Source organism: Pipra filicauda, unplaced genomic scaffold, assembly GCF_003945595.2.
Source record: "Pipra filicauda isolate LSUMZ 115617 unplaced genomic scaffold, ASM394559v2 scaffold114_size2234877_pilon, whole genome shotgun sequence".
Taxonomy (NCBI): domain Eukaryota; kingdom Metazoa; phylum Chordata; class Aves; order Passeriformes; family Pipridae; genus Pipra; species Pipra filicauda.
In genome coordinates this window covers 2,022,308-2,049,232 of record NW_024103596.1, presented here as the reverse complement: position 1 = coordinate 2,049,232, position 26,925 = coordinate 2,022,308, and the positions used below count along the sequence as shown (strand labels likewise).

Genomic DNA, 26,925 nt, shown 5'->3' with positions numbered 1-26,925 from the left:
ATTCAAAACAAGTGTGGCCAGTCCAAGCAGTACAATGCAAACGTGCTACAATTTATGTCGTATATTATGTATTACACTTAAGCATGTGCAAAAAAAAAAAACTGCACATTTAAGCAGTATTATAGACAGAAAAACTAAAAAAAAAAAAAAGAAAAAGAAAATAAAACAAACAAAAAAAAAACCAAGAAAATTTTGACTAACACTGCCCTCTTGAGGGAAAGAGAGCTGTATTGCCTTAGCAAAGCCATCCTTCCTTCACTGCTCTTCAGGCCACACTAAATTCCCCTCACTGCCATATGGTTCATGGTGGATAGAAGTTTTTTGAAAAGCAGCAGTAGACTCACACCTAGGAATCAATTATCTCTAGATAAAATACATTTTGCTTATGTTTTATTTATAAGTACTTTAGGTAAAAATAGACAGGTGGCTGTGAAGGCACAAGAGCCTATTGGAAATACAAAAAACTGTCCCTGAGAATCAATAGTTTTCTTTCTTCATGAATTGCAGCCTTTTATTTTACCCAACAGGCAGAGTTGCAAAACTCCTGAGAGCAGGAACCAGAATCCAGCTTTTTCTTTGGGCTGCAAACTCCTGGTCACTGGGATACACAAGCATCATCTCTCCAGCCTAGGAATCTTCATCTGCTGGCTGGAGTAATCCCTTGCAGTATCTATTGGAAGCTTTTGGGAATCTCCCAAGAGCTGCTGCAATATCCAGGCTGTGGAGTGCAGCCTCCAAACAGTATTTATGAGCAAGGAGATATTACTGCAATATTTATAGAATACCATTTTGAATCTCTACAGCATCACCAAATAAAAAAAGTTAAGTCACACCCCAAAATTCTCAGAGAAGTTAAAAGAAGAAATGCTTGGCTTCCAGCATCTTGTCAAGCTGGGATATAGGCTAGACTGACATGAGAAGCAGGGATATCACAAGAAAGCTCAGGGAAAACTTTATGAAGTCATCTGTCTTTAAATGTCATAGTACTGTAAGGCTGGAGATACCTAGAAATTACCACAGCATTTTGCACAGGCATCAAGTTCATTGGTAAGTACTGCAATGAGAAGCCACACCTTCCCATGGATAGTATCCATGTTACACTAGAATCCATGCTATGGCAAAGGAGTGGAGCATGTGAAGAACAATGTTTTAATACACAGCACAAGAGGAGATACTCATTTAAAACTCACTTCTGAAGTACAATACCCAAAACGTAATTATTCCACATGTGGCCTAGAGCATGAAGCCCAAAGAGAATTTTTCTGTGCCTGTTACATACTCAGCATCTTCAGCTCTTGGAAGAAATCAACCACCTTAGCAGTTACTCTTTCCCTAAACTCTGCACAACACAACAGAACTGTTGGGATGAAGAGTATGCTCACTTAAAAACAAAGTGGTGCCACACACACACACCTATCACACAGACTATCCTTGACAAAAATGGGAAAACTATGAGAAGCTTTTTACTAGGTTGAAATTTGCAGATTAACACTGACTTCCTCTGAAATGTCTCACACCCAGGAAAGTGGTGGAGTCCCCATCCCTGGAGGTATTTAAAAGTGTAGTTGTGGCACTTGGGGACACGGTTTAGTGGTGGGGTTGGCAGTACTGGGTTAATGGTTGGACTCAGTCTTTGAGGGCTTTTCCAATCTAAACAATTCTGTGCTACAGTGCAAGGAAAAAAACCTCAGAGCAAAACCATAGGAGGGTTTGATGCCTCAGTGAGAGCTTTAGAAGCAAGGATCACCTGCTGTCCCTGACTGACTTGCAAACACCTCTAGTTAATAAGAGATGGAGAAGAATCAAAACTAGAAAGATGGTTTGAATCCTCCTCCTCCTCCTTCCATCATAAAAAGCTGTGTAGCACACATTCCTAAAAATGTACAAAGCAAAGTATTTCAATTGAAATGTTATGCCCAGTCAGTTAGAGGAGTAGAGAAGGAAGAGACAAGAGAAGAAGGATTAATCCTTTTATCAAATATTGTAAAGAGGAACATTTTTCAAAATAATTAAAACCACTGTGGCACACTGGGTGCCATCACAACTTAAGGTACAAAATATCAATCTAAAACTTTTAAGAGAACTAAGAACCCTAACATAGACATTTTAATAAACACAGATGGGGGTTCAATACCCCACAGAGCAGAAATAAATTCAAGGATTGAGTGGGACTGTACTGTTAACTAAAATGATACTACTGTGTGTTTACAGTTACCAATACTTGTCATGAGAGCAACTTGGCATTTACATGGATGCTACTGCTCTGTTAGCATTTCATCTTAATTGAGTAATGGCAGTGGAGTATCACCTGTTACTAACTTATCTTGAGCAGTCCATACATTCAGGCCACACCAAGGCACCAGGTCTTCCCAGAGCAAAGCTTACAGAACAGTTTCTACAAAAATTAGGATTCTGTCTAAAGTCTTGAGCAATTTGGGGTTAGCAAGAATTGCAATATTACCACTAAAACCAGGTACTGACTGAAACAATAGAAACTGAGTGTTTTCTTATCCATGCTAGTGAGCTCATGACATCAGGATCTGCCTACAAAGCTAAACGTGTTCTGACATGGTTTTTGAGAAAGCTGGCTTTTGCCTGGAATCATTATCCACCCCATGCAAAGCACAAGCTCTTGAGATCAGGTACGAGGACAAACATAATGAAAGTGGAACACAAGTGCAGACAGGCTTAGTGACTACTTCCAGGAGACTGAATGCTAAGCAGCCCTTTCTTTAGTTCAGCAATTCTCTCTTTTCTTGAGGCTTCGAAACTCTTCGCTGTCTTAATGAGAGATTCATGACACTTCTCCAATGCAGCCTTCAAACTTAGGTGTATTTCCTGGAAGGGGAAGGTAAAGAAGAAAAAAAAAAAAAATCCATCAGCAAAGTTAAATCCTTATCAAGCGTAAATGTTGAGTGATGTTGTGGACTCAAGTGATTTCAGAGGTATCTAGTCCCTGGCTTAAGAAGCAGCACTCACAAAACACAGGGGAGTTAAACCAGAAAAATAAGAGCAGCCACAAACAAAATCCCATTATTGCAATTCTGTTGGAACTCTAGTGGTTACAACACTAAGATGATCAAGCAAACATCACTAGCCCAGTATTCACACCACTCCTTGCCCCATTCTGTGTTAACCTGTGTCTCCAAGGTCTCTGCCACTGTGACTTCCCAGCATGGACAGTACTTCAGTAATGAAGAGATAGGATGAGATGCTACAGGCAAACTGTGATCCCTCACTCTCAACCCATCAGGATTTCTGCCTCTTTCCAAAGCTGAGTTTGACAGACATCTTAATAAAACTCTAGGAAGAAAGTATTTGTGATATGGCAAGTGGTCCTGTGTTTGAGAGAGGCTGTTGAGAGGATTATTGTACTGCCCATACTACAGTAACTGTTCCTTTATGTACACAGCTCAAGTTAAAAATCACTTTTGATTCTTTACCAAAAAGAGGATTCCTTTGTGGGGAGGGAGTAAAGAAACCTCACCTTGGCTTTCATTGCTTCTTTCCCAGCATTATCCTTCAGCTCCTCAATTTTGTACCTCGTCTGTTGGATTTCCTTGTGAATGGCCATCACTTTATCATATACAGCACCTCTCTTCTCCTGGACTTTGTTACAATATCTAAAGGTGAGAGAAAAAAGTTAGTACTGAGCCATTTGACTCCTAGATTAAGCTTAACCCCACCAGGACCAAAGCTTTCATTTTAGGAGCATGAAACTAGTAGCTTCCAGAAACAATGTATAGAACTTACTTGCTTGGAAATTAATCCAATTTTTAAACTAGAACAACTTGGGTACAAGAAGGGAAATTCAAAGTGGAGTTAAAGGAGGATGTTGAAGATCCTCAGTTGCTGCCAATCAAGGCAACTCAAGTGACCTCAGTGGAGCAAACCCAACAGGCAGCTGGACATTGCCTTCCTGTCTTGGAGTGATGCAGGTTAAAAGCAACACAGCTGCACTTGATGCTTCAGCATAACTGGATGTCACACATTTTCCTTAGCCCTAGACCCACCCCACCAAACTCTAATCCTATACATCTACATCTGTTACCTGCAACTTCCAGTCCATCATTCCACTGTGTCTCAAGGACCAAATAATATTTCCCCAGCATGCAGGGAGATGCAAGTAGCTCCAGCTGAGCTGCCACATCATCAGCAAAGGGTGAGTGTGGGAACAGGGGATCTACTCTGACTTCAAGTGCAAAACCCACCTACCAGTTTGCCCTAAGCATTTGTACAATAAATACAGCTGGAAGTGTAGCAACAGCTTTCTGTAAAGAATAGCTGAAATAAACTCGTACTTAGCAAGAGCCCACTTACACCTTCCTACCTCAAGGGAACAGTCAGGACACATTCTCTTATTCACCAAAAAAACTCTTATCTTCAAACTAAGGTCACCTCCCTTCCCCTCTTGCTTATCAAAGTATCTAATTTTATCACTCAATGGAAATACCTAACACATTAAAACCAGAAATCAGCAGCAACTTTTGACATAAAGAAGCATTAGATTATATTATTTTCGTTCTTTATCACAGAACCACAGAATCAGTTGGGTTGGAAAAGACCTCTGAGATCATCAAGTCCAACCTCTGATCCAACACTACCATGACAACTAGACCAGGGCACCAAGTCTTTCCTTAAGTACCTCCAGGGCCACTGACTCCACCACCTCTCTGGGCAGACCATTCCAATTTGTAACCATCCTTTCTGTGAAGAAATTCCTCCTAATGTCCAACCTATTTTCCTTCCAAATAATCTCCTTTAGCTGGTACAACACACTAAATAGGGAGCAAAGGCAGCCTGGGAATATTTCTGCCATTCTACAGACCACACAAGCCTTAAGCATGACTAAATCTTCCTTGACTCTCTCAGCTCTGTGGAAGAAGCTCTCTTCTGTCACAGTTAATCTACTCAGCCAATAATTTTCTACATTCCCTTTTCTATCCATGTACAAAAAAAAAAAAAAAAGAAAAATTGTTATGTAATAAATTCTCTATAACAGTTCAGCTCTTCTAATCTCACAGTGAAGCCACGACCTTACAAGGCTGCAGTTTGCTGCTGCAGGAGTGACTGACGTGCTGCAAACACGGCCGTGCAACCTGCCTTTAGCATACGGTAGGAAGGAAGAGGGGCTGAGAGGCTTTGATCAAATGACACTTTTCCTTTTGTTTCAGAAGCATCATGTCAGGATAATGCTCCTCCAAGATGAGAGCCCCATTTCCCCATGGGTCTCGAACATCTTTGATAATGAGCAAAAGTGGCAAGGGAAATTATGAAAAATTCATGAAAGGCAAATGGGGCTTTGTTGAAGTCTGATAAGTTGGAAAATTATCCCAATGTGACATTCTCTTTAAGAAGATAAAAGAATCAAGAATAAGCATTATAAATTAAATTAGTGCTCCAATAAAAGAATTGCTGTCAAGTCACATTGCAATTATTGATTTGAGACCCCAAGTCCCTGCCTGAAGCATCACTGGTCTTCATACAAAGCTGTCCCACACTGCTCATTTTCTTCTTACTGCTAAGCTGTGTGTTTGTACCAGACATGAACTTTGGCAGCACAGAAAGAAGACATAAAGGAGCATCAGGCAGAAACATCAACTCATCCTTACTCAAGCACAGTGCACTTGTGCTGCTCAACATCTTCACGCTTCTTTTGTATCTTTAGCTCGATCGTAGCCAGCGCCTCACGTTTTGCAGTGACCAGTCTCTTTAGGGACATTTCATCTGTCTTCACCCTTTTCAGCTCTATCTGAGCACTGTCACTCTGGTCCTCAATATTTCTGACCTGGAGTACATAAGGACAAAAATAAATTCAATAAGGGAAAAATAATCAAGATAACATTCCCTGTTAGCGTACTAAGATTAGAACTAGGTTGCTGCTTTTTGGAAATATGACTGCTGACTCATTCTCCCAGTGAAATACCAGTTCTTTATCTGATTATAAATACATCCAAATGGACAAGATCCCATTACTTAAAATGACTTTCAGAAGTTACTGTGACTTCTGCTAACTCTTTGCCAAGGGTAATTGGAACACATGCTATACAAACACCCAAAAAGACTGCACAGCATTTTTCAAATGCTCCTAACAATTGCATTCTCCCAAAACCAAGTAGCAAATAGCAAGGTACTGTATTGTGACAAACACTTCATCACAGAATGTCTGCCTTAGTAATATTAGTAAGGGCACTTAAGACATGACTCTTCCTGAAGTAGCAATTTTTTTGCTCTTAGTTTCCACTCTCGAGGCAGAAGAAACTCGATTTCACTCTTCTTCTTCCATCATTTCTTACCAACAACCCCAAGACAGTTCAAACTATTTTAGGTCAGGTTTCTATGGCAACCAAGGCTTTGACTATTCAAAGTGGTCAATAGCTAGTGCATAGTACATTAGCTAGTGCCACACGGCAAAGCAGCAGCAATGTTTTACTGACATTATAAAGAATGACATTTTCAAGTTTTCCAAATTCCTTCTTTACAGGGAAGAGGAGAGATGGAAACTTTCACAGTACAGACATCTACTGATGATCACCTGTCTTGCTTAGACATTAAATTCACCCTAATCAGATGTAATTTTGGATAATACAAACCTCTGATAATACACTGGCCAGTCTCTCCACATTTGCTCCTTGTCTTTCCATCTTCTTTTTGTATAACTGCACCTCCAGTTGGCACGATGGCAGAATCTCAACTAAGTCTCTATAACTCTCATATTTCTGAGTAATTTCTTCCTTTAAAGAGAAAAGACTATTAATAAACAGCTTTGGAGTTATTTTATATAGAATTAAAGCATATTGACTTTTATACCCATACCCTCATTGTTTACCAGACACTAGAAGTAACATTTAACAGTTATTGAAATGAGATATTAATTTTGTAAAAAAAAAACCAAACAAACAAACACAACAACATATTTGGAATCACAGTGTTTTACACCAAACTAACTAGTACAGTGAAGAAATTCTATACTGGTAAAATCAGAGTTTCATAAAGTATCATAAGAGCAGATACCTCGAATTACAGAAATAAAGTTTACACCTTTGGAACAAAAGTACCTAAAGAGGTATATGAACAATCATGAACCACAAAAATTAAAAGACTGGACATTAAAATAAAATAAAAAAAGCTAGGAAGGGAACTCAGTGATTAGCATACTAGTGGAGACAGCCATCAATTCCAGAAACAGTGAATGATAACAGAACCATTACCAAGCACATATTCTAAATCCAAAGGCATTTGGGAGCTATCAAATATTGTCATCTCTTGAGAGCAAACAGCCAGACAGGTACATTACAGATTCAAGAGTTCTACATCTAGCCTCACGAATAAACAATTACTCATTGAGGAAAAAGTAGCACTGACTGCAATCCTGCTTAAAAGAAGAAGCCACCAGCACAAGCAAAAAAAAAAACCCCAAAAACAGACAAACAAAAAATCAAAAATAAACAACCAACTCCATTATGAACCTTCAGTTCTCTGAAGTTATGATTTCATTTCGGACTAACAACTGTTCTGTTGATGTTTTACTACATGTCATTCAAGAAGCAGTTCTAGATGATGACAGTTCAGTAAAACGTGTGTTTTTTCTAATAGAATACCTCCTTGTGTGGACAGAGGGAGACCTCACCTTGGATTTCTTCAGTTTCTTAACAGTCTCTTTCATCTGTTCTTTGTAATTTTTCAGCTCCTCTGGACTCTCCACAATTTTTGATTTCAGCTGCTCTTGTTCTTCTTTCAAAGTAGCCATAGCCACTTTAAGGTCATTCTGGTTAACAAGATAAACACACTTTCAATATTAGCAATTAGGTGAACAAAGAGGAATTGTATAGCATTGTTTGCCAGGATCTTATAACTAGACAGGTTCTTTGCTCTGTAGTCATTCCTCATTAAGAGGTTTTAAGAATAAATTCCTCTATACAGCATTAACATTTCAAAGCAGATAACAGTCCGTTTTGCTGCCCTAACTTGCTTACAGGGGTGCAAATACTAAGTCACACGAACTGCAGTTAACTAGTACTCCACAAGGAGTCTGCCAGCTAATCCTAGAATGGTTTGGGTTAGAAGGGACCTTAAATATCATCTCGTTCCAACTCCCTGCCATAGGCAGGGACACCTTCCACAGACCAGGGTGCTCAGAGCCCCATCCAGCCTGCTGTATTACTAGCAACTCTCCCTCAGAATACCTCACCTAGGCAGTCACTGGAGGGTTTCAGAGCCAGCTCTGTTAGCCTAGTAGAAGAACAAAAAGTTTCCTGCGCAACCTCTCAAAACCTCCTGTTTTGTCTCCACAAATGATGTCAGTCCTGCCTCATTAGCCCACTTTGTGCACTTAAGGTAAGCCCATGGCCTCTCAGAAGTCCAGATTTCTTGCCCTTTATCAGTTTCCTGAACACAGAGAGCTTGACATTGTAGAGATGTGTATTTAAAGTTAACGACAAAACCAGCTTCTGCAGTAAAGCTCCCATGGAAGGGAAAAATTAAGCTGAGTCATTTTCTTTAGAAAATTAATTGATCACCACCTGAAAGTTACCTACCTCCAAGAAAAATTTTATCCTAGAAAGAGAGGTGATCTATTAGTTTATCTGAGATGGAAGCTACATCCTGCACTTACACAGAGGTGTACTCACCAGTTTTCGGGTACTCTCAGCAATATCCATCTTCTTTTGTGAAATCACTTCTTGCAGAGCTGTCTAAAAAAGCAACAAGCTTTAAATAAGCATCTCTGCAACTGCTACCTGCTTTACCTTTCTATCAGACCTGTCTACAGGAGAAATCCCATTTATGGGTCCTTTGGAGTGTCATAACCAGCAGACAAAACTGGAGTCTATAAGACTTCAAAGGCAGGAAAGAAGGATGTTGTTGCAAATGCCACTGGGAGCATGAGGGGTGTAGCCAGCAGTAGGTAGTTAGGAACAGGGATAAGACTGACTACCTCTATTCCTACTGACTCTAGCATTATTATACCCCCACAACCTTCTTTGACAGATGCCCTGTTCTTCAGGAAAAAAAAAAAATCTAATTTAAAGTTCCAAATAATATAGAAGTCAAGCATATGGTTAATAATATTAATAGTAGAGACATGACTTGACATAAAAAACCCTAACCACAGATTATTGCTTTTTTTTCCCCAAAAGAAGCTGAAAAGGTTACACATGAGACCTTAGAGGCAAGTTTCCATTGCTGAAAAGTTACCCCTGCAATTAACCCCACTGTTTTTGCCAGGCATTCCCTTGGGTAACCCTTCTTAGGCCTCATTTCTTGCCATGGCTCACCTCCTGTTCCAATTCTCTAAATTCAGATAGAAAACAAAGGGAAAAATACACATCACAGTTCCAAATAGTAACACAGGTATCTCCCAAGTAATTTCCAAAAGAAAGAGCCGAATATACTTTTGCATTCCCCAAGTCTGATTTCAAGAATGTTTCACATTCCTTAAAGCAAAATGAAGAGGGGCCAGACACAGCACTGCGTTGCAATGACCTTTAAGTCAGAAAAGTCTCCTTTACCCTCTATGTTACAGGTAAGGGAACAAAATCAACAGAAGTGAGGAACAGCCACAATTCGAAGTCATAGCAGCGTTTCAGAGAAATATATAACAAGATGATACCTGTTTCCGGCGATAGTCTTGCCTTAGCAGGTGCTCCAGGTCCCGAATGCTCTCTGTCAGCTGCTTGACCTCTTCTTGATGTTCAGCTGGAACGGTGCTAAGTGAGAAATAAAGATATTGCACAGCTTCAGCATCATTACAGTCAAGCCAGAGTACAGTAGACACAACAATCACTCTCTCCAGAGAGTTTACAGTCAGTAAATTTAGTAAACAGAGCAAGACAGCCTCAAATTAATACATCTTATTTTCCTTTGCTTGCAAGACTTCGGAGCATAATCTAAAGGGCTATTTTGGCAAGAAGTGGTACAAGCACAAAAGAGGACTAAGTTCAAAGATCACGTTAAGCAAAGCACAAAAGAACAACACTCCCATCAATTTTTGTGGTGATTTTCATTTATGAAATTTGAATAATATTACCTGCCACAGAAACAGCTCGTATCAAGGTAGACCTATACTAGCTAGAAAACCTCCTGTGTAGCACACACCAAAAGCAGTTGTCAGAAAAAACACTTTGTTTTGAAAGCTATCTTGGAAACTAGCCATCTCTTCATCCTATTACCCACAAACAAAAACAAAACTTAATGGTGCAAAGACACAGGCAGCAGGACTAAATGGCTTGAAACAGAGATTGTGGCAAACATGTCAAATAACTAAGGCAGATGACTTTACCCATCTATTAAGTTAAAAATGGGCTTCCTACAGCTATTGAAGAGATAAAGACATCATTACAAACTAACTGTAACAGCAAGAAGTTTCACCCTAGTCCCCAATATACAAATAACAGGATTCTCTCAAAGCAGCCATATATTCCCAAACTCATTTTTATTCTCTGCCTGCAGAGAAAAAACACCCACAGCTCCCTCAGCTGTGCTCCAGATCCCTTAGCAGCTCCACTGCCCTTCTCTGGACACACTCCAGTCCCTTAATGTCTTTGTTGTGAGGGGCCCAAAACTAAACCCAGGATTTGTGGTGTCACCAGTGCCCAGCACAGGGGAGCAATCACTGCCCTGGTCCTGCTGGCCACACTTTTGCTGACACAAGCCAGGTACCACTGGTTTTCTTGCCCACCTGGGCTCATGTTCATCTGCTGTTGGTCAGCACCCTCAGGTCCTTTTCTGTCCAGCAGCTTTCCAGCCCCTCTTCCCCAAGACTGTGGTATTGCACAGAGTTATTATGTCCCAAGAGCAGGACTCCACACTTGGTTGGCCTTGTTGAACCTCACACAACTGGCATTGTCCCATTGATCCAGCCTGAACAGGCAAGTCAAGTAGTGCCTCTCCTGGTGCTTACTCCTCATACTCACTTCAGTTTCTCCAGCTTCATTGCTGCCTCACGATTCGCAGCCTCCAGTTGCTGGTGTTTCTCCAGAGCTGTTTTCTGCAAATTAAATATTCAGATATTTTTTATTTTAGAGGAATATAGCTTCTCTCTGAGCTTCTGTTAGCTTTGCTCATCATTATTTTGCATGAAATGCATCTCTGAACTGCTGAGATATCCAGAAGAGAAGCCACCTGCAATTCAAGCTTCAGCCCACTGACCATTGCACCCATCTTTTCTCAAAACAATGCAAAGTGTCAATCCTTCACTTACCAGGCTAAACTATCAAATAATTATTGGAAAAAAAAAACAAACCCTTTCAGTAATATCCTAAGTAGTAACTGGTACCTTCCTGTACTACTTGGCTACATTTAAAATTCCAACATGTTACACAAACATGAAGTTAAACCACAACCTTTATGCTCCCATTTCCAGGTTAACATTAATTATACTGAAATAGGCATCTGGAGTAACACAGCACCCAGCCTTACATAGTTCAGTTGTAACTCCAAGTAGACCTGACGCCGGAATTCTCTGAAGTTCACAAAGTTAAGGATGCCACTCAAGAAGCGAACAGTCCTCTTTGTTTCTGAAATAGGAATTGCAAGATATCACTGTGCTGGTTTCCACATGCATTGCAATTGCTTATGAAAACTTGGGCAAAATATAGTTCAGAGAAGAGGCAGAAATTACAAAACAGAATTCAAATTAGTTCTTCCCCTGCTCACCTTGGAAAGATTTCAGACTACACAAAAACTAGCACCAAGCTAGTTGGAAACTCTTAGCAGTTCTGTCCAATTCAGCAAATGAATAATGGCACCTGGGTAAAAGACTGTCAACACACAGCCTCCCATTAAAACAGAAGGCAGGGAGAAGGAGTGTCAATCTTGAACTACAACTCTGAGGAGATAACCCCTCTGTAACTCTCAGACTAACTGAAGGCAGCAATTTGAACTGCAGGGACTTCTTGGGTTTATTCCAAGCAATGTGAAAGATTATTACAAATATGTTTTATTCAAGACAGATCCAGAAGTGAAAGAGTTCTTCACAACAATCTTTTTCAAGTTGTTTGTGTTATAGCAGAGTCACCACAGCTGGGTACTTAAAAGGGTGAAGCAAAAATCCAATCACTTCCTACACAGGCATCAGCATAAGAAATCCTACAGGGTTCCAAAGTTGTCAGGGTAATTTTCATTACCATCTATTCTTACACTATTTTAAGTGTGTCACAGTCCACCCTCCAGATCAGCAGTTCAACAGACTCATAGCATTTAAAACTGCCCTCAGTTATTGACCTGGATCAGCCTACAAAAGGAATAAGAACTGCTCAGTAGAACCAACTTGTCAAAGGGCCACAACAAGGGTCAGAAGAGGAGCTGGAACCCAGGGACCATACTAGATGTCCATCTGGTAATGCCAAATAAGAAAAAGCACCTGGATATCAAGCAACACCCACCACCCCAGGAAACCCAAGAATTATAATGCACTTGCTTACTTGGGTTTAAAATATCAGCAATTTGGAAATCATTAATCCGGCACACCGGCAGCAAGCGCTCCCTGCAAGGAAAACAAGACACACCTCATCTGTGGTGACCATTACTCAGCTTTTGTGCCATAACCATTTACTACAAAACATGTCTTGTCCTCTCATCCCAGAGCATTTGCACTGCAAGCACAAGTCTCAGGAGAGTAACACAGCAGGACTCCACACACTGATCAGCATTAATAGTTTGCATTCTTACAGCATCTCAGATATTTCAATTGACAAAATACTTGCCTGTAGAACAACTTTTCAGCTTAATTAGGGAACTCCTACACCTAACTATTAGTCAATTCTCCCCTTACAACTGAAATAAAGCTTAAAGTCTATAACACTCACAAGATTCCAACAGACTTCAGACAGCAAATTTACACAACAGGAACATAAGATTTCTGCTCTAGATAATGATGACCCTCCAGCCATTCCAAGTATGGATTTGTGCTCCAGCTTGGTGAGGTTGGATTATTTAACCCATTCATTTTTACAAGATAGGAATTTTGCTCTATCAAATATTGCTGCCCCCTGTTCATCTGCAAATTTCACTTTGCTCAGAGCCAGCAAGCAGTGGAATCACCATCAGCACAAAGGCATATAACCCCAAAGCTTTTAAAAACTTGGACTTTCACAAAAAATAGCAACTGAACAGATGCAGCATCTTTTACTTACATGTGAATATACAAATTGCAGACAGGTAGAAAGCCGTCATATATCTGTGGATACATTATGTCAACGTTGACTGGCATCTAAAGAGTAAAGAGAGTCAGTGCATAAGTAGAGAATAATTATAACAAAAACTACACAGGTTTCCACAGCATAAGATAATTCCAATAGGTTACACTCTCTGAGGATTGTCTTCTCATCCACAGGGAACATATATTAAAGGCTGAAAAGTGTCATCAAGTTAATCAGTGTCATTTTTGGCCGAAAAACATACAAGACAACAATAACTAAAGCAGCAACATTACAAACTCTGGAACTCAACCTAAACTCTGCTTTCATTTGTTCATAACTGGTGCAGGACAACAGTCTCTGCATTACACACCTACCAGCAAGAAGCTTTTTCTTTAAACACGCCAAAATTGACACACTCAACTGTTTTATGAGGAAGTCAAAATGAGAAAGTAGTGGTACACTGTCACATTTTTCTTATATTTTAAATCTCACGATACAGTACCCCAGCTAATGTCATGCCCTGTGAAGAACAGTTACCTTGTGCACATAAACTGAAAGGGAAGAGCATATCCAAAAATGCCATGAGACAACACTATTTATTCTCATTTTCAGGCATCAGTTCTTGCCTAACACAGACAGAAGACCAAGTACCTTGTTCACTGCGAGTTATCGGCCTCTCCTTACTTTTCTCACAGTTAATGGAGAATGAAGATGATCAAATATTAAAAGCAATACTTACTTTCCTTCTAGATCAGTCCAACCTCCTCCAGCTGTGGGCAAAGGCAATTGCCCAAGGACACAGTATGTACTTTCAAGGACACAGTATGTATTTTCAGTATGTATGGTGTCCCTTCTTAAGCTTGTCCAGTTCTTCCTGGACTTTACAGACCTTTGTGGTACCCTCAGCATCTCAAATAACAAAATTCACAGTTTAACCACAAAAGGAGAGGGCTCTCCAAAGCCTGTCATCACAGCCTACAGAGGTAAGTGAGCTCCTCTTCATGCCCACTAGTTCCTGCAGTGAAGCAGGGAGTCCACTTTCCATGGAAAAAGAAAAGAAGCAAACCTAGAGGCAGCACAGCCACAAAACCATTATTCCTGCAGGTATCTTGAGCTGAAATTAATATCCAGATGAAGAGCAATGACCAAAGCAACTTCTCAAGGCCTCAGCAACAGCCCACAGATGATGCTCCCAGGTTCATTTACCTCTGGTTAACGAGCCATGCCGAAGGTTGTGCTGCAGTACTGCAATCCCACTCCTGTCTAAGAAACTGCCCTGAACACAAACTCAGATGCCCATGGCACTTCACACACAAGTTTTCTGCAACAGAGGCAGAATTCCTAAGCTCCCATTGCTGCAATTACAACACACAAAATACCAGGCTGCTTGCCATTTGCTAGTGAGAAACTTCAACACTTGTTAAAAGCAATATTCTTTTCCTTTCACATTCCATTACCCTGCCACCACAGCCATACCACATAGAAGTGCTCCAGGTTGATTGCATACACCTTCTGCAGGATTCTCATGTAAATCAGGTGTAAAACGTCAAGCTGCAGGAAGAAAGGACATGAATCAGTATTCCATATGTTTGATTATTCAGGGCTCCCAGGCTAGGCCATAAAACTAGTGCAGCCTTTAACACAGGGAGGTCGATTTCACTGAGCCACCAAGACAAATAAGTTTCAGTTTTCAATATTTTGCAGTTCAAGCAATACTTGCTCATGATTCAGTTTTAAGGGACAGCAGGCAGCTCAGACAAGTACAGCCCTGACTATGTATGCCAGGCCCAGTTTTCATTACATTGTTGCTCATGGAGCAGTTTTCAAACCAAGTGACACCAAAAAAAAGTCACAGAAACTATAATCTTGTAGCAAAGAGTGCCCTTCATCACAATACTAAAACAAATGGGAAAAGAAAATACCTATAAGCCAAATAGTTTTTCATTTATAGCTCTAATCCATTATCAATTTTGTTTCTTAAAAACCATCATCCTGTCATTTCTTAAGCAACTAGGGCCAGACCCCTCCCTCCACAGGCACAAGCACAGGGAGCCACCTTGAGGCACCAATTCCACTTTAAAGCCACTTTTCTTCCGCTAAGGACACTCATTAACAGCAACATTAATGGTCGGAGCGACACAAGAAGAAAGAGGGTGAAGCAGGGACGGGTTTAGAAGCCGGGGCCGGTTTAAAGCACTGATTTATCAGCCAAACTGTTGGAACTACGAGACTTTACCAACCACTGCCGCTATGTTAACCCAGTTCCCACAGAACTAGGAAAGACAGGCCAGGTACTGTGATGACACCACCCCCATTTCCTGGCGAGGCCCGAGAGGCGAGGAGAGCCCCGGGACTCCAAACCAACCCCGGAGCACCCACCCCGCGGTGACACGGGCCGGGGCAGCGCCCTGTGACACACGGGGATGGGGGGGAAGGGGGGACACGCGGAGTCGCCCCGCGCCGCCTCACCCACCTTGGGGGTGCCGAACAGGTCGCTCTTGACCAGGTTTCGGCCCTCGGCGCCCGTCAGGACGTACGTGCGGAGGGAGTTGATGATTTCGTCGGGGCTGTAGCGGGGGAAAGTCATGGTCTCCATGGCGGCGGCGGAGGAGGAGGCGCAGCCCGAGCCCCGGACACAACGGCCGCGCCGCCGCCCGCCCGCCGCTTGAATGCCCCGCGCGCCGCCCCCGCACCGCCCGCCGGCCTATCAGCGGCCGCGCCGCCGCTGGAGGGGCGGGGCTTAGGGAGCCCCCGCCCTATCCGTCGCCGCGCCGTCGCGGGGAGGGCGGGGCGTGGTTTGTGGAGGCCCCGCCCCCGCGGCGGCCGTTGGCCGTGAGGGGAGGGGCGGGGCGGGGCCAGCGCGGTGCGTTCGGACGCGGCTGGCAGCGGAGAGTTGCGGGGACATCGCAGCGTGGTTGGGGCTGGGAGGGACATTGAAGATCATCTCGTTCCAACCCCCCTGACATGGACAGGGGCACCTCCCACTAGACCGCGTTGCTCCAAGCCCCGTCCACTCTGGCCTTGGACACTTCCAGGGATGAGGCAGTCACAGTTTCTCTGGGCAACCTGTACCTCACCCCCCTCACAGAGAATAATTTCTTCCTAATATTTAATCTTAACCTCTCCTCTTTTAGTTTAAAACCATTCCCCCTTGTCCTATCACCATCTGCCTGTGTAAAAACTCCCTCTTTTCCATAAGCCCTGGATAAGTACTGGAGGGCTGCAATGAGGTCTCCGCAGAACCTTCCCCAGGCTGAACAGCCCCAGCTCTCTCATCCTGTCCCCTTCCTTCGCCAGAGTTGCTCCAGCTTTCTGGGCATCTTCATGGCCCCTCTGGACCCACTTCAACAGGTCCACATCTTCCTTGTGCCGAGGATCCTGGACCTGGACGTAGTACTGCAGGTGGGACAAGAACCTCCTGGCTCCTGCAATAAGACGATGCCAACCCAGTGCAGCATTGCACGGGGCTCTTTCCTAATCAGTAACCAGTGAGCACCTACTGCAGTGTGACACCATTTCTGACAACATTTGCACTGTTCACTGCTCTCCCTACGTAGTTTCAGTGCTTTTATCCCACACACAGCTTGCCACACCTCCACTCAGCTGGAAGCAGGTCAGCAAGGTCACAGCAGTGTCCCCGAAACCAGGCAGCTTCTGCATGCCACTGACATCACGGAGGTGTCACCTGGCAGAGACGCTCCAGCCACTGTTCCACACTTGCCGATGTAAAAACCAGGCTCAGTTTCCAGCTGGGCACTCTGCCAAGGGGTCAGATGAGACACGGACACAAAGTGCTTCCCAACAGCCTTGCAGCCAGACACCTCCTCGGCATGGCTGTGAGGGTAGCGCAGCTTTCATAGGGCAGCTCGCAGCCCCCAAAGGGCTGAGGGGCCTTGAATGTCTCAAACCATGTCTCCTTTGGGTAGACCACAGCCCCTGAGCCTCATGTTTCTTTTGGGGATGGGGATGGCATCAGAGAGGAGCAACTGCCCAAGCAGGTGTAGCTGTCAGTACCTGGAAGTGAACTGCACCGGGCAGCAGTTGCAGGAGTTCCCTGCAGATATCCCTCTGGACACCAGGCAGCTGATTCTGGCGGCAAACAATGTCTCGTACCTGCCGGCAGTGGAATTGAGCTTCCTGGCTGATTTGGTGTACCTGGACTGCAGCAAGAACCTCTTGGGGGATGACCTGGATTTCACTTTCATTGGTGTGGCCAAGCTTGTTTATCTGGACCTCAGCTTCAACAACCTCACCCAGGTCACCTTCAGCACCTTCTCACACCTCCTCAGTCTGGTGGTGCTGAAAATCTCGGACAATCCCAACCTTGTGGCCATCGAGAAGGATGCTTTTGCCAACAACACCTGGCTGAGGCACCTGGATGTGAGCCGGACAGGCTTAACATTCCTGGACACCAGCACCGTCCGGGACCTGCCCAACCTGAGGTTTCTGGGGCTCAGTGACAACCTGTGGCACTGCAACTGTTCCTTTTTGGACTTCATCACCTGGATGACAGAGAGCAACATTCATTTTCCAGGTGAGGGCTGTGTGAGCAGAACCTCTCTCCTCCCTGCTCCCACAGATCTGTGTGGAACGGAGAGGGCCCTCTGTTATCTTGGCCCAAAGTTCAGTTTATGGGGCTGTGCCACTGCATGTCATCTGAGGGCTCCATCTTGTGCTGTTGCACAAACCAGGGGTGCTGGTGTTAGGAAAGAACCAAATTAAAGACATCTCTATGTCTTTATTAGATGTAGTAAGCTCCCTATAGGCAGTAAAGTGGGTTTTTTCCACATACAGATTACAAGCAATTATGGAACACTGTAATAAAGTACAGTTCTTCGCAGTGAGATTAGAGATAACCCACTGAACCCTGCAACAGGAGATTAAAGCTCATTGAAGCCAACTGGAGAGGGTAGGAGCAGGAAAGGCAGTGACAGCAAAGACTGGAAGGTATGAGTATAGATCCCTACCCTGTGCTCTGGAAAACGGGAAATCCAAAGAAACCAAGGAAGCCGATGAGGCTGTTTCACTTCCCTGCTCTGTTGAGCTTTGCTCTGTCCTGGTGAGATGCTGTGGGAGAGTCCACAGGAGGCTGTGTGCCTCCAGGAGGGCTGCTGGAAAGCATGCACAGGATGGACACCCTGTATCACAAATACATGGGCAGGGAAAGGCAGCCCTAAAATGAGGGTTGTTCCAGGAGCTGATGGATCCAGTGCAAAGGGACACGGGGACAGAGCTCTGGAATCTGCTGCAAGAAGATCCCCACCTTGGCCTTCAAAAAGCTACTGATGCTTCACGAATGCCTGTGCACCCATGTTTTAGGCTCAGCTGGATCTGTGCAGCCTGGGGGCTGACACAAAGCTGCCCAAGTTTGGATGGATTTGAGTAAAAGAGAGATAAGAGCTCTCAAGTTTTACCCAGGACCATTAGTGAGATCATTGTGAACAGCAGTGATGTCACTCAGCCATATACAATATAACAACATGGGATATAAGTCTCCCGTGGCTCATTCCCCTCCACTGCTCCCTTTCCCTGAGGCTCTTCCATCCTGTGCACCACACAGTGCCCAGCCTGTGTCCAGCACAGTGTCTGGGGGGTTCCAAACCTGCAGAGGAAGGAGAGGGCCATGGCTGAGGGCACACCCAGCTTCTATAAGGCACCACACTCACCCTTCACTAGCCTGAGAGGGAACAGCCAGCACCTGTTTTATCACTGCAGGTATTCAATATGACAGGGCATAGTTGTTATTTCAGTGGAACGGAATCATTGATGAGTTGCCTCTGCCTCTCTCACAAAGTAGGCAAGGCTGTGCCTAACTGCAAACCACCCTACTTGTCAAATGAGCAGCAGCCTCATTATTCCAGCATAATTTAGGCTTCTTCACTTCAGAATGTGTTTGAGAATGAGAAAACCAACACACACAAGTGCTCTCACATGAAGATGAAAGTGCTCAATCAGCAGAGATGAGCAGTGCAGGGACAGCAGTTTGCTGCAGTGCCATAATCCAGCGGGCAATACCTTCCTGTGGAAGCAACACCACAGAAATCATTCTGGCAACCCGGGAATTGTGGTTTGGCATGGGTTTAGCATGAGTTTGGCTGTTCAGATTTCGCCCAAGCCACTGAGACAGAGGGGTGTGAAGTGTGTATACATTTTTCAGGCATTGAGCAAACTTCTCCACCATTTCTCTAGCAGGACTCCTGTTCACTAAAGCTTTAGACACAGGCTGGAGAGTCTTGCTTCTGCTTCTCCCTCTGCAGATGCTGACAACATCACCTGCTACACCCCAGAAGGCCTGCAAGCCCTGAGGATGCAGGCAGTGGAGGCACAGCTTCACTTCACCTGCCTGACCCAGCTACACAAGACAGACTACGTCTTTCTGTGCCTCGTTGGCTTCTGCATATTCCTTGCTGGCACCATTACAGCCTGGCTGGCCGGCATCTGTGCTGTTATCTACAAAATCCATGCTTCAAAGGGAGAGGAAGAGGAGGAGGAGGAGGAAGAAGAAACAGCCACTTAGGACCAGCCCTTCTGAACTCCCATTGTGGGAACCAAAGGCAGGCCCTTCCTGCCTGATTTCCCACATGATGTCCCACTCTAAATGCCTTTTTTTTTTTTTTTTGGAAGTGAAATAACACTGCAAGAGGAGGAAGTCTCTGCGCTCCACTTTCACTTGCTTTGCTACTACCTCCACTTTTCTTCTGCCACTGGGACCCAGGACACGGGCAAAATGTTCATTTTGGAGGGGATAGTGAGAGGTGTGCACAGTGCCAGGCATTTCTACTCCTACTTTACCTTGAGACCACAGAAAAGTAGGGACATAGGCACTGGCTTGACTGAAATACGGGAAAGGCCATGGCACTGTGCTGTAGTTAGGGATGTCACCAGTTTCTTCCTGGCCAGAAAGACCAGCAGAGCTTACTGGAACCAGCCTAGAAAGCTTACTGGAGTCCCAGGGAATCCAAGAACTTTCTGCTGTAGAAAGGCAAAGAAGTTAAAACCAGGACTTTTAGGGGCCCAGGAGCCCAGTGGTTCCTACTTTCTTCCCCATTACACCAGTGACAGCAGAAGAACCCTCTGTCCCTCTGCAGCCAGACCCCCTGTACGTCCTCCACTGAATTATGTACATTTACAGAACTGGAAAGTCCAGCTCTGGTTTGGTGTCACATAACCCTAAAATAGGATTTAAGTAAAAAATATTGCTTACACATTCTCCAAGTATTCTTGGAAATGGCTTGTGTGTCCATGTCAAAATGCCAGGATTGCATCTACAGACCAGAATAAAGTGAGATGTAAGCAAGCTCCCTCTTATCACTAGCACTGGGAACTGCCAGGGCAAGTACCTGCTTACACAACCAAGCATGGCATCTCCACGCGTGAAACACTGGCTGCTCCGTCCGGCACTAGCAGGGTCTGGTGAAATGAAAGGGAAAAGCAGATTTCAGCAAGCACCGTACGAATTACCAAACTTAGAGCCATTAAACTGTAGACTCAGAACGAGAGCTGAGATCTGTCTAAGCTATAATGGGGATGGCGAAAAGGGCGAGGAGCGGGCAGGGCAGCGCTGCGGGATAACGATGTCTGCGTGTGCTAGGGACACGCGTAGAGCTGCCGGGGGACACCGGCAAATCCCTCTGCAGAGCCACAGGGATCCCTGTCCCGCTCTTCTCTCGCAGTGAGACTGATCGTGCCTGGCCGAGCCCCGGGCCCCGCCTGCGGGCGGTGCTGCGGGCGGCCCGGCCCCGCTCCCGCTGCCGCTACAGCTCCCGCTCCGTTCCCGGCTCAGTCCCCGGCTCTGTCCCGCAGCGCGCCCAGGGTGAGTGCGGGGCCGGGCACCCCGGCAGCGGGGTCGTGGGGACGGGGGGGATGCTCCCAGGGCTCGGTTATCCAGGTTGTCCCGATGGACGGTGGGGAAAATGGAAGAAGCGCCGGGGACATCCTCCCACGCGAGGGAGGTTCCGGGGGAAGGTGGCTGCGGGACGAGCAGGGCGCGGGGGTCTGCCTGCCCCCCTGCACGGGCGGGTTAGGCTGAGCCTGGCCCCGCCTGGCTTGGGAGGGCTCAGCCTTGGAGCGAACGGGGGGACGGGGCGACAAAGGGTTCTCCTGGCTCGAGAGAAAGCCTGGAAAGCCTGAGATTAAAACGGGAAATCCTGTCAGAATCTGCGCGTGGGTCTGCTCGAGGAGCCTTAATGCGCTTTGCTGACTCACAGTAGCTGCAGTGTTATGGTAAACTTGTAAGAACCCTTATTCTGCAGTAAAAGCACCTCTGAGAGCACTACTGCTCCCGCTCTGTGCCCTGTCGTGCTCCACAATCTCTTGTTCGTGTGGCTCCAGCCTGAAACATCGCTGCATGGAAAGTAGAAATCGAGTCTTGTGCCCGTGACGGTGCATGTCAGCAAAGCCCTTGCAGCTGGGGACAAAGGTTTCAGAAACGCTCCGGGCACCAGAACCCGGAAACGATCATGGGAGAGGTAGAAGGTCCTGGGTGACTTTGGAGTGCTCTATATGGCTCCAAATCAATAGAGTAAAGGCTTGAGGTACACTTTTATACCACTAGTGTAGGAATAGCAACTTTATGACTCAACTGGCTTAATGCTCTGCTGAGCTCTTTGCTCCCAAGATAAACCCCCAGATATAATCTAATGCTGGAAGATAAAATGCCTGGTTCTCCAACAACCTTGTAATTTAAAGGGGGAAATGTGACCATCAACTTGCTCTACTAGGTGGGAACATGTTCTATTTTCAGTGTGTCTCTATCAAGCGCTAACCTCAATTACAGGCGCATGCCGCTGACTTTTCTTTATTACTTTAGGCTTTTAATGTTCTTACTGATAATTTTTTACCAAACTTCATGCGGACAAAGCCAGCTGTTGTCTTCACCTTGCTCCATCCAAATGAGAAATAAAGCTCAACATTGCTGTGACAGGAAGGCTGTTTGCACTGGTTCTGAGGTGGCCTATTTTCCCCCCCCACTGACAGATTGTGCTGAGGGGAGAGAGCAGGAGGCACCAAAACCTCACTATATCATGCAGTCGTGCAGTCGCCATCTGGAGACAGGCGCCAACTGGTGTTTGGTTTGGAGAGGGAATTATCTTGGTGCTCTTCTGTCTTCTGCTGAGCTGTGTCATGCAGCACCCTCTTGGGTCACCCAGAAAAACTCTGAGGTCTGGAATTGTGCAATATGGTTGTGGGGAAGGACCCTTGTGCTCTCTTGTGCTGGGAGGGAGCCAGAGAGCTCCGTGTTGAGCAGGGCAGGCTGATGGCAGGATGGGGAGTGGGAAATACGGAGAACATGCGATGCTGGGCAGCATGGCAGAGGCTGCAAGATGCTCCTCTTGCTCTATGGTTCTGTCTCAGGCTGCCTGAGGAAGCACAGAACTGTTTAACAAAAGCCACAAAGGCCCTGGTATCTCCTGCCGCAGAGGTGCTTGTGCAGATGTTGGTAACTGCCAGCAGCTGTGTGTTGTTGGGGCTGGTCACTGATTTGTGACTGAGAGGGCTCCTGGGAGCTGTGGGGTCGAGCATTGCTCATCTGGCCAGTGCCTCTTTACCCAAAAGGTTAGGTTACTATTGCCATTGCGGTGCGGTTTATTAGTATTCACCTTAATGGTACAAAATAACCATTTATGTAGCCCAGCTCCTTTCAGCTCAGGGGGTTTCTGAGCTAGTTTGTATTTCTCTGTATCATAATGTCCAAATTACCTCTTGTTCCCAGAGCTTGCCCAGTTTCCTGTTGAATTTATGAGGACTGCCTGCATTCACATTGTGCCTTAGCGAGGAGTTCCACAGGTCTGGTTCCCACTGCATGAGAAAACACCTGTCTTGGTTTGTTTCCAGTGTGTTCCCTGACTTCATTTGGTGGCCCTCAGCTCTGGGGTTGGAAGGTGGTCCCCTAGCTCATGAGCAATCAGTTTTTTCTCCCTGTCTCCTGAGTATCCCTGCAGCATAGCACTGTGTGAGCTGATGGGACACAACCAGCACAGTCAGAGCTGATGGGACACATTGATGGCTGTTGTCCTGCTCAGAGCCACAGGCTGGACTAGTGTCCTCTAGACATCGCCTCCCACTAATGCTTAGGTGATTTTAAGGCTTGCTTGACAAGAACTGTGCAGAAAGCTCTTGCTTTGTGCTGCTTAATGCCCAGCTGGCTCCAAGAGCTGAAAATCCCCCCACTCACCATTTCTCTCTTCCTTCAGCCAGTTCCCGTGCTGGGAGGTCTTGGATCCATGCTCAGCAACTCTTCCACGCACGCATATCCATGCGCTGTACGCTGCCAATTCTCCAGTCACACCCCAAAATATTAATCTGCTCCCTCTCTCTGACAGCACCAGGATGGCTGTTCTCTCCAAGGAGTATGGGTACGTCATGCTGACCGGGGCTGCCAGCTTCGTCCTGGTCATGCATCTCGCCGTGAAGGTGGGCAAGGCCCGCAAGAAGTACAATGTGGACGTGAGTGCTCAGGCTGAGGGGATGGGGAGGTCGGAGCCTGTCTGCTGGGGGTGCTGCAGACAGGCTAGGTGACACCTTGCTTCTTTTGGGGTGACTTGCTGACATTTCCTGCCCCACCACACAGATGCCGAAGGGATGGAGCTGTCATGGCTCTCCAGACAGCACAACAGAGCTCAGGATGTGGGACATCAGGCACTTGGCACCAAGCTGAGACAGCTTGGCAACATCAGTGGGCAAGAAACCACATGGCTGCAAATATGGCTGATGCAGCATTGGGGGGGGTAAAGGAGTCAGTGGAACAAAAGTGATGGGAGGGTTTCTCAAAGTCAGGGGGAGGATGTGAGTCCTGTCACAGGAAGTGTTTCAAGGTGACCTTCCCTCAGCATCCACTGAGGAGCCTCTAAGCCAGGCAGGGCTGTGGGTTGGGTGGGGTCAGCCAATCCTATTGTGAGTCAGGGCGATTGCACGCAGAGCTGCTGTGTCACTTGGCTCGAGCACAAACCCTCGAGCTCCTTTGCTCTTTCACCACGGAAGTGGCAAGCAGGGATGGGCAAAAAGCCCCAGGTGCCTGTTGGGGTGATCCTACTCCTACTACATCAAGTCAGGATTGTAGCAAATGTTCCCACTGCACGTGGTGCACAGAGGGCTGGATTTGAGGCTTGGGGAAGCCTCTGCAGCCAGGCAGCAGCTCCAGCAGTGAGGAAGGCAGTGACCTTCAACACAGCTTTTGTGGGCCATGGGGCAGGAGACAGGCTCTAACCTGCCACAGCAAGCACCCAGGCAGCCCTGGAGAGAGAGGTGCTGCAGGGCACACTCCCTGTGCTGGAGAACAGGCTCCAAGCCCAGACTGTGCCTGCTCATGTTTTGCTGCTGGTTTATTTTTTTGGCAGTATCCAACCATGTACAGCACAGACCCTGAAAACGGGCGTATCTTCAACTGCATCCAGCGTGCACACCAGAACACGTGAGTAACATGTATGAACACAGGCCTAGAGACACACAGGGCTGTGGGCAGGGCCCACAGCTACAGAGGTGCAGCTGCCACGTGCTCCAGTTCAGGCTCAGCACTTGAGGACAGCACACAGCCCTGTAATGCTTAGCAGAAAGGCTGTACTGGCTCCTTCCTGTGCCTTAAACTGTGAGATGGGCTGTGAAGCAGCCTCCTCTTCCCCAGTTCCCAGCAACTTGCCTCCATGGGTGGATCTTAAGACACAAGGAATCTTGTTTCCAGAAGAGCCTGCCCGGGTCTCCCTGGGGAGAGGCCAAAGTCAACCCTGCTCCTGTGGAGAGGCTGCAACAGCACATCAGAGGGGTGCTGGAGACACAACTCCTGGGTAGCGTTTAGCTGTGGCTTAGGGCACAAAATTGAAAGAGTGGGTGGGTGGCCTTTGGAGACATGCACAGGCTGGGGAAAGCCCCTAAAAGCCTGTGCATGCTCAGATTCCTTCTTTCCTCAGTCACAGCATTGAGCACAGAGACTCACAACAGGCCCAAAGAGCCCTTGGGAGGGGATGTTCGCAGCTTCTGCCCTTTGGGAGTCTCCTCTTTGTAAGCAACTTGAGCACAAACACCACCTCCTCACTTTTATTTTCAGGTTGGAAGTTTATCCCGCCTTCCTGTTCTTTTTAGCCACCGGTGGAATCTACCACCCGGTAAGTGACACTGTGGTCAGGTCTGCGTGACAAAACTCTGCTCTTGCTGCCTGACTTGGGCAGGAGGCCCAGTTAGCCCCTTTACTGGCCACAGCACAGCAGTGCCCCCTCTAAAAATGTACTTGTGCAGGGGAATCACAGGTATTTAATAAACTCATTACTGCTGTTGCAGCTACTAGACCCCTTTCCTTCCCCTAAGGGTGCCTTGCTGGACAAAAGGGAAGCATTCACAGCCTCCGGTCCACAAGAGGGAAGGGTCCCTCCATCCCTCCCTGCCTGGTTCTTCCAAGCCCTGCCAAAGGAGGTCAAAAAAGCCTGGATTATTTTTAACTGAAAGATATAGACAACTCAGGAGGAAGCAGCTGTGTGGGAGAGGCCAACACCTTTATCTTTGCCCCTAAAAGACAAACCTGGTCCTTCCTGAATACTCCTTTTTGGAGACGGAAGGAAGCAGCATAGGCACATCTGGAAAATGGGAGCCAGCTATAGATTAAGAGGCAAGGTGGAAGTTTGCAACACTTCCTGACCTGGGGCAGCAGCTGCCTCCAAGATCCTGGCCCGTGGTCTGGCTCAGGGCAGTAGTGAAATGAGATTTGGCACCTGCTGCCTGCACGACTTTGCTCAAGTCTCCAAAACTTTAATGCTTCTCCTTTCTCTCCAGCGGGCTGCCACAGGGCTTGGCATCGCCTGGATCATTGGGAGAATCCTTTATGCCCATGGCTACTACACGGGAGGTAGGTCTTTACCCTGCAGCACACAGCGGGTGTGTGGAATCTTAAGTCTCCTACAGTGACCTTGAGGCTCTTTGCTCCAGCTTAACACCAGGGAGGCAGCACAAAGCTTCCAGTGGGGTGTGCAGGAAAGGGTGCAGGTCCACAGGCTGCTAACACTGCAGCACACTCTTCCTGCTGATGGGAAGAACACTCATCCAATAGGGATAGCTATGCTATGAGGGCAGGTACATGGCCTGGGCTGGTGCCTGCTGTTTTGCCTTGGGATTTATCTTTAGTTCCTGCTCCCCCTTCAGTTTCCAGGATGGGCTAGTCTCTCAGTGATGCGCTGCTGAACTGACAAAACCTGCCTTTTTTCCAGATCCCAAAAACAGAAGGAGAGGGGCCATTGGCTCAGTGGCACTCCTTGGGCTACTGGGCACAGGAGTGTATTCAGCCTGCCAGCACCTGGGCTGGGTCTGCCAAGGGCGGGGCTGCCCAAAAAGCTAAAGGGAATTTTGTTCTGTTTTCTTCTAGAACACTTCATTTCCTGTAGATTTTTTCCTTGTCTCATTCAATAAAATGAAATTTTCAATTCTGTATTTTCATTCTAAAGTTTTAGAGTGTTTCATTTAAGCTCTGCAGAATTCTAAAGTGGCTCTGGTTTTGCAGGACTACAGAAATCTGCCTGTCGGGCACAGATGTTCTTTCTAGATTTTATGATTTTAGTGACTGAAAAGCCACCTTGGAACTTGTTTAACCCACACAGCAGCAGCCCCATTTCTGGACCACTCAATTTATGTCACTCTGTGCTAAGATGTTCCAGATTAGTATTTATTTGATTGTTAAAAAAAAGACATAGGCAAACATTTAAAGTTGTTGCTTCATCATGTGTATAAAGAACAGTAAGTTTACAGGGAGAAAGTAAAATAGCTTTCATTATCCTATGCTGGAGCTTGCTACCATTCTTGTGTGGAG

The 26,925-nt window shown here is 45.9% G+C and overlaps 3 protein-coding genes across 7 annotated transcripts; 2 read left to right on the top strand and 1 right to left on the bottom strand.

Annotated features, from left to right (window-relative positions):
* Nucleotides 1-1,956: 1,956 nt before the first annotated feature.
* On the bottom strand, nucleotides 1,957-15,797 carry NUF2 (NUF2 component of NDC80 kinetochore complex). Of its 4 annotated transcripts, XM_027740672.2 has the most exons (13): nucleotides 15,613-15,797; nucleotides 14,616-14,690; nucleotides 13,134-13,210; nucleotides 12,423-12,484; nucleotides 11,419-11,516; nucleotides 10,914-10,987; nucleotides 9,611-9,707; nucleotides 8,631-8,693; nucleotides 7,631-7,768; nucleotides 6,594-6,734; nucleotides 5,613-5,788; nucleotides 3,488-3,623; nucleotides 1,957-2,838 (listed from the first exon to the last, which is right to left on the bottom strand). In XM_027740672.2, exons 1-13 carry the CDS (start codon nucleotides 15,733-15,735, stop codon nucleotides 2,689-2,691), a joined length of 1,410 nt encoding a protein of 469 aa, XP_027596473.1. In that variant the 5' UTR covers nucleotides 15,736-15,797; the 3' UTR covers nucleotides 1,957-2,688. The 4 variants fall into 4 exon arrangements, with proteins under 4 accessions (XP_027596473.1, XP_027596475.1, XP_039240300.1 ...); XM_027740674.2 differs by lacking the exon at nucleotides 12,423-12,484 and having other exon boundaries at nucleotides 11,419-11,461; nucleotides 13,188-13,210; XM_039384366.1 differs by lacking the exon at nucleotides 14,616-14,690.
* Nucleotides 15,798-16,233: 436 nt separating this feature from the next.
* LRRC52 (leucine rich repeat containing 52) lies at nucleotides 16,234-19,751 on the top strand. 2 transcript variants are annotated; one of them, XM_027740610.2, is made up of 2 exons: nucleotides 16,234-17,673; nucleotides 19,397-19,751. In XM_027740610.2, the coding sequence occupies exons 1-2, from the start codon at nucleotides 17,037-17,039 to the stop codon at nucleotides 19,654-19,656; spliced, it is 897 nt and encodes a 298-aa protein (XP_027596411.1). In that variant the 5' UTR covers nucleotides 16,234-17,036; the 3' UTR covers nucleotides 19,657-19,751. The 2 variants fall into 2 exon arrangements, with proteins under 2 accessions (XP_027596411.1, XP_039240215.1); XM_039384281.1 differs by having other exon boundaries at nucleotides 19,329-19,500.
* A 1,031-nt stretch (nucleotides 19,752-20,782) lies between these two features.
* Nucleotides 20,783-26,555, top strand: MGST3 (microsomal glutathione S-transferase 3). Its single transcript, XM_027740614.2, has 6 exons — nucleotides 20,783-20,952; nucleotides 23,462-23,585; nucleotides 24,476-24,549; nucleotides 25,180-25,237; nucleotides 25,899-25,971; nucleotides 26,330-26,555. The coding sequence occupies exons 2-6, from the start codon at nucleotides 23,469-23,471 to the stop codon at nucleotides 26,455-26,457; spliced, it is 450 nt and encodes a 149-aa protein (XP_027596415.1). The 5' UTR covers nucleotides 20,783-20,952; nucleotides 23,462-23,468; the 3' UTR covers nucleotides 26,458-26,555.
* The last annotated feature ends 370 nt before the right edge of the window (nucleotides 26,556-26,925 follow it).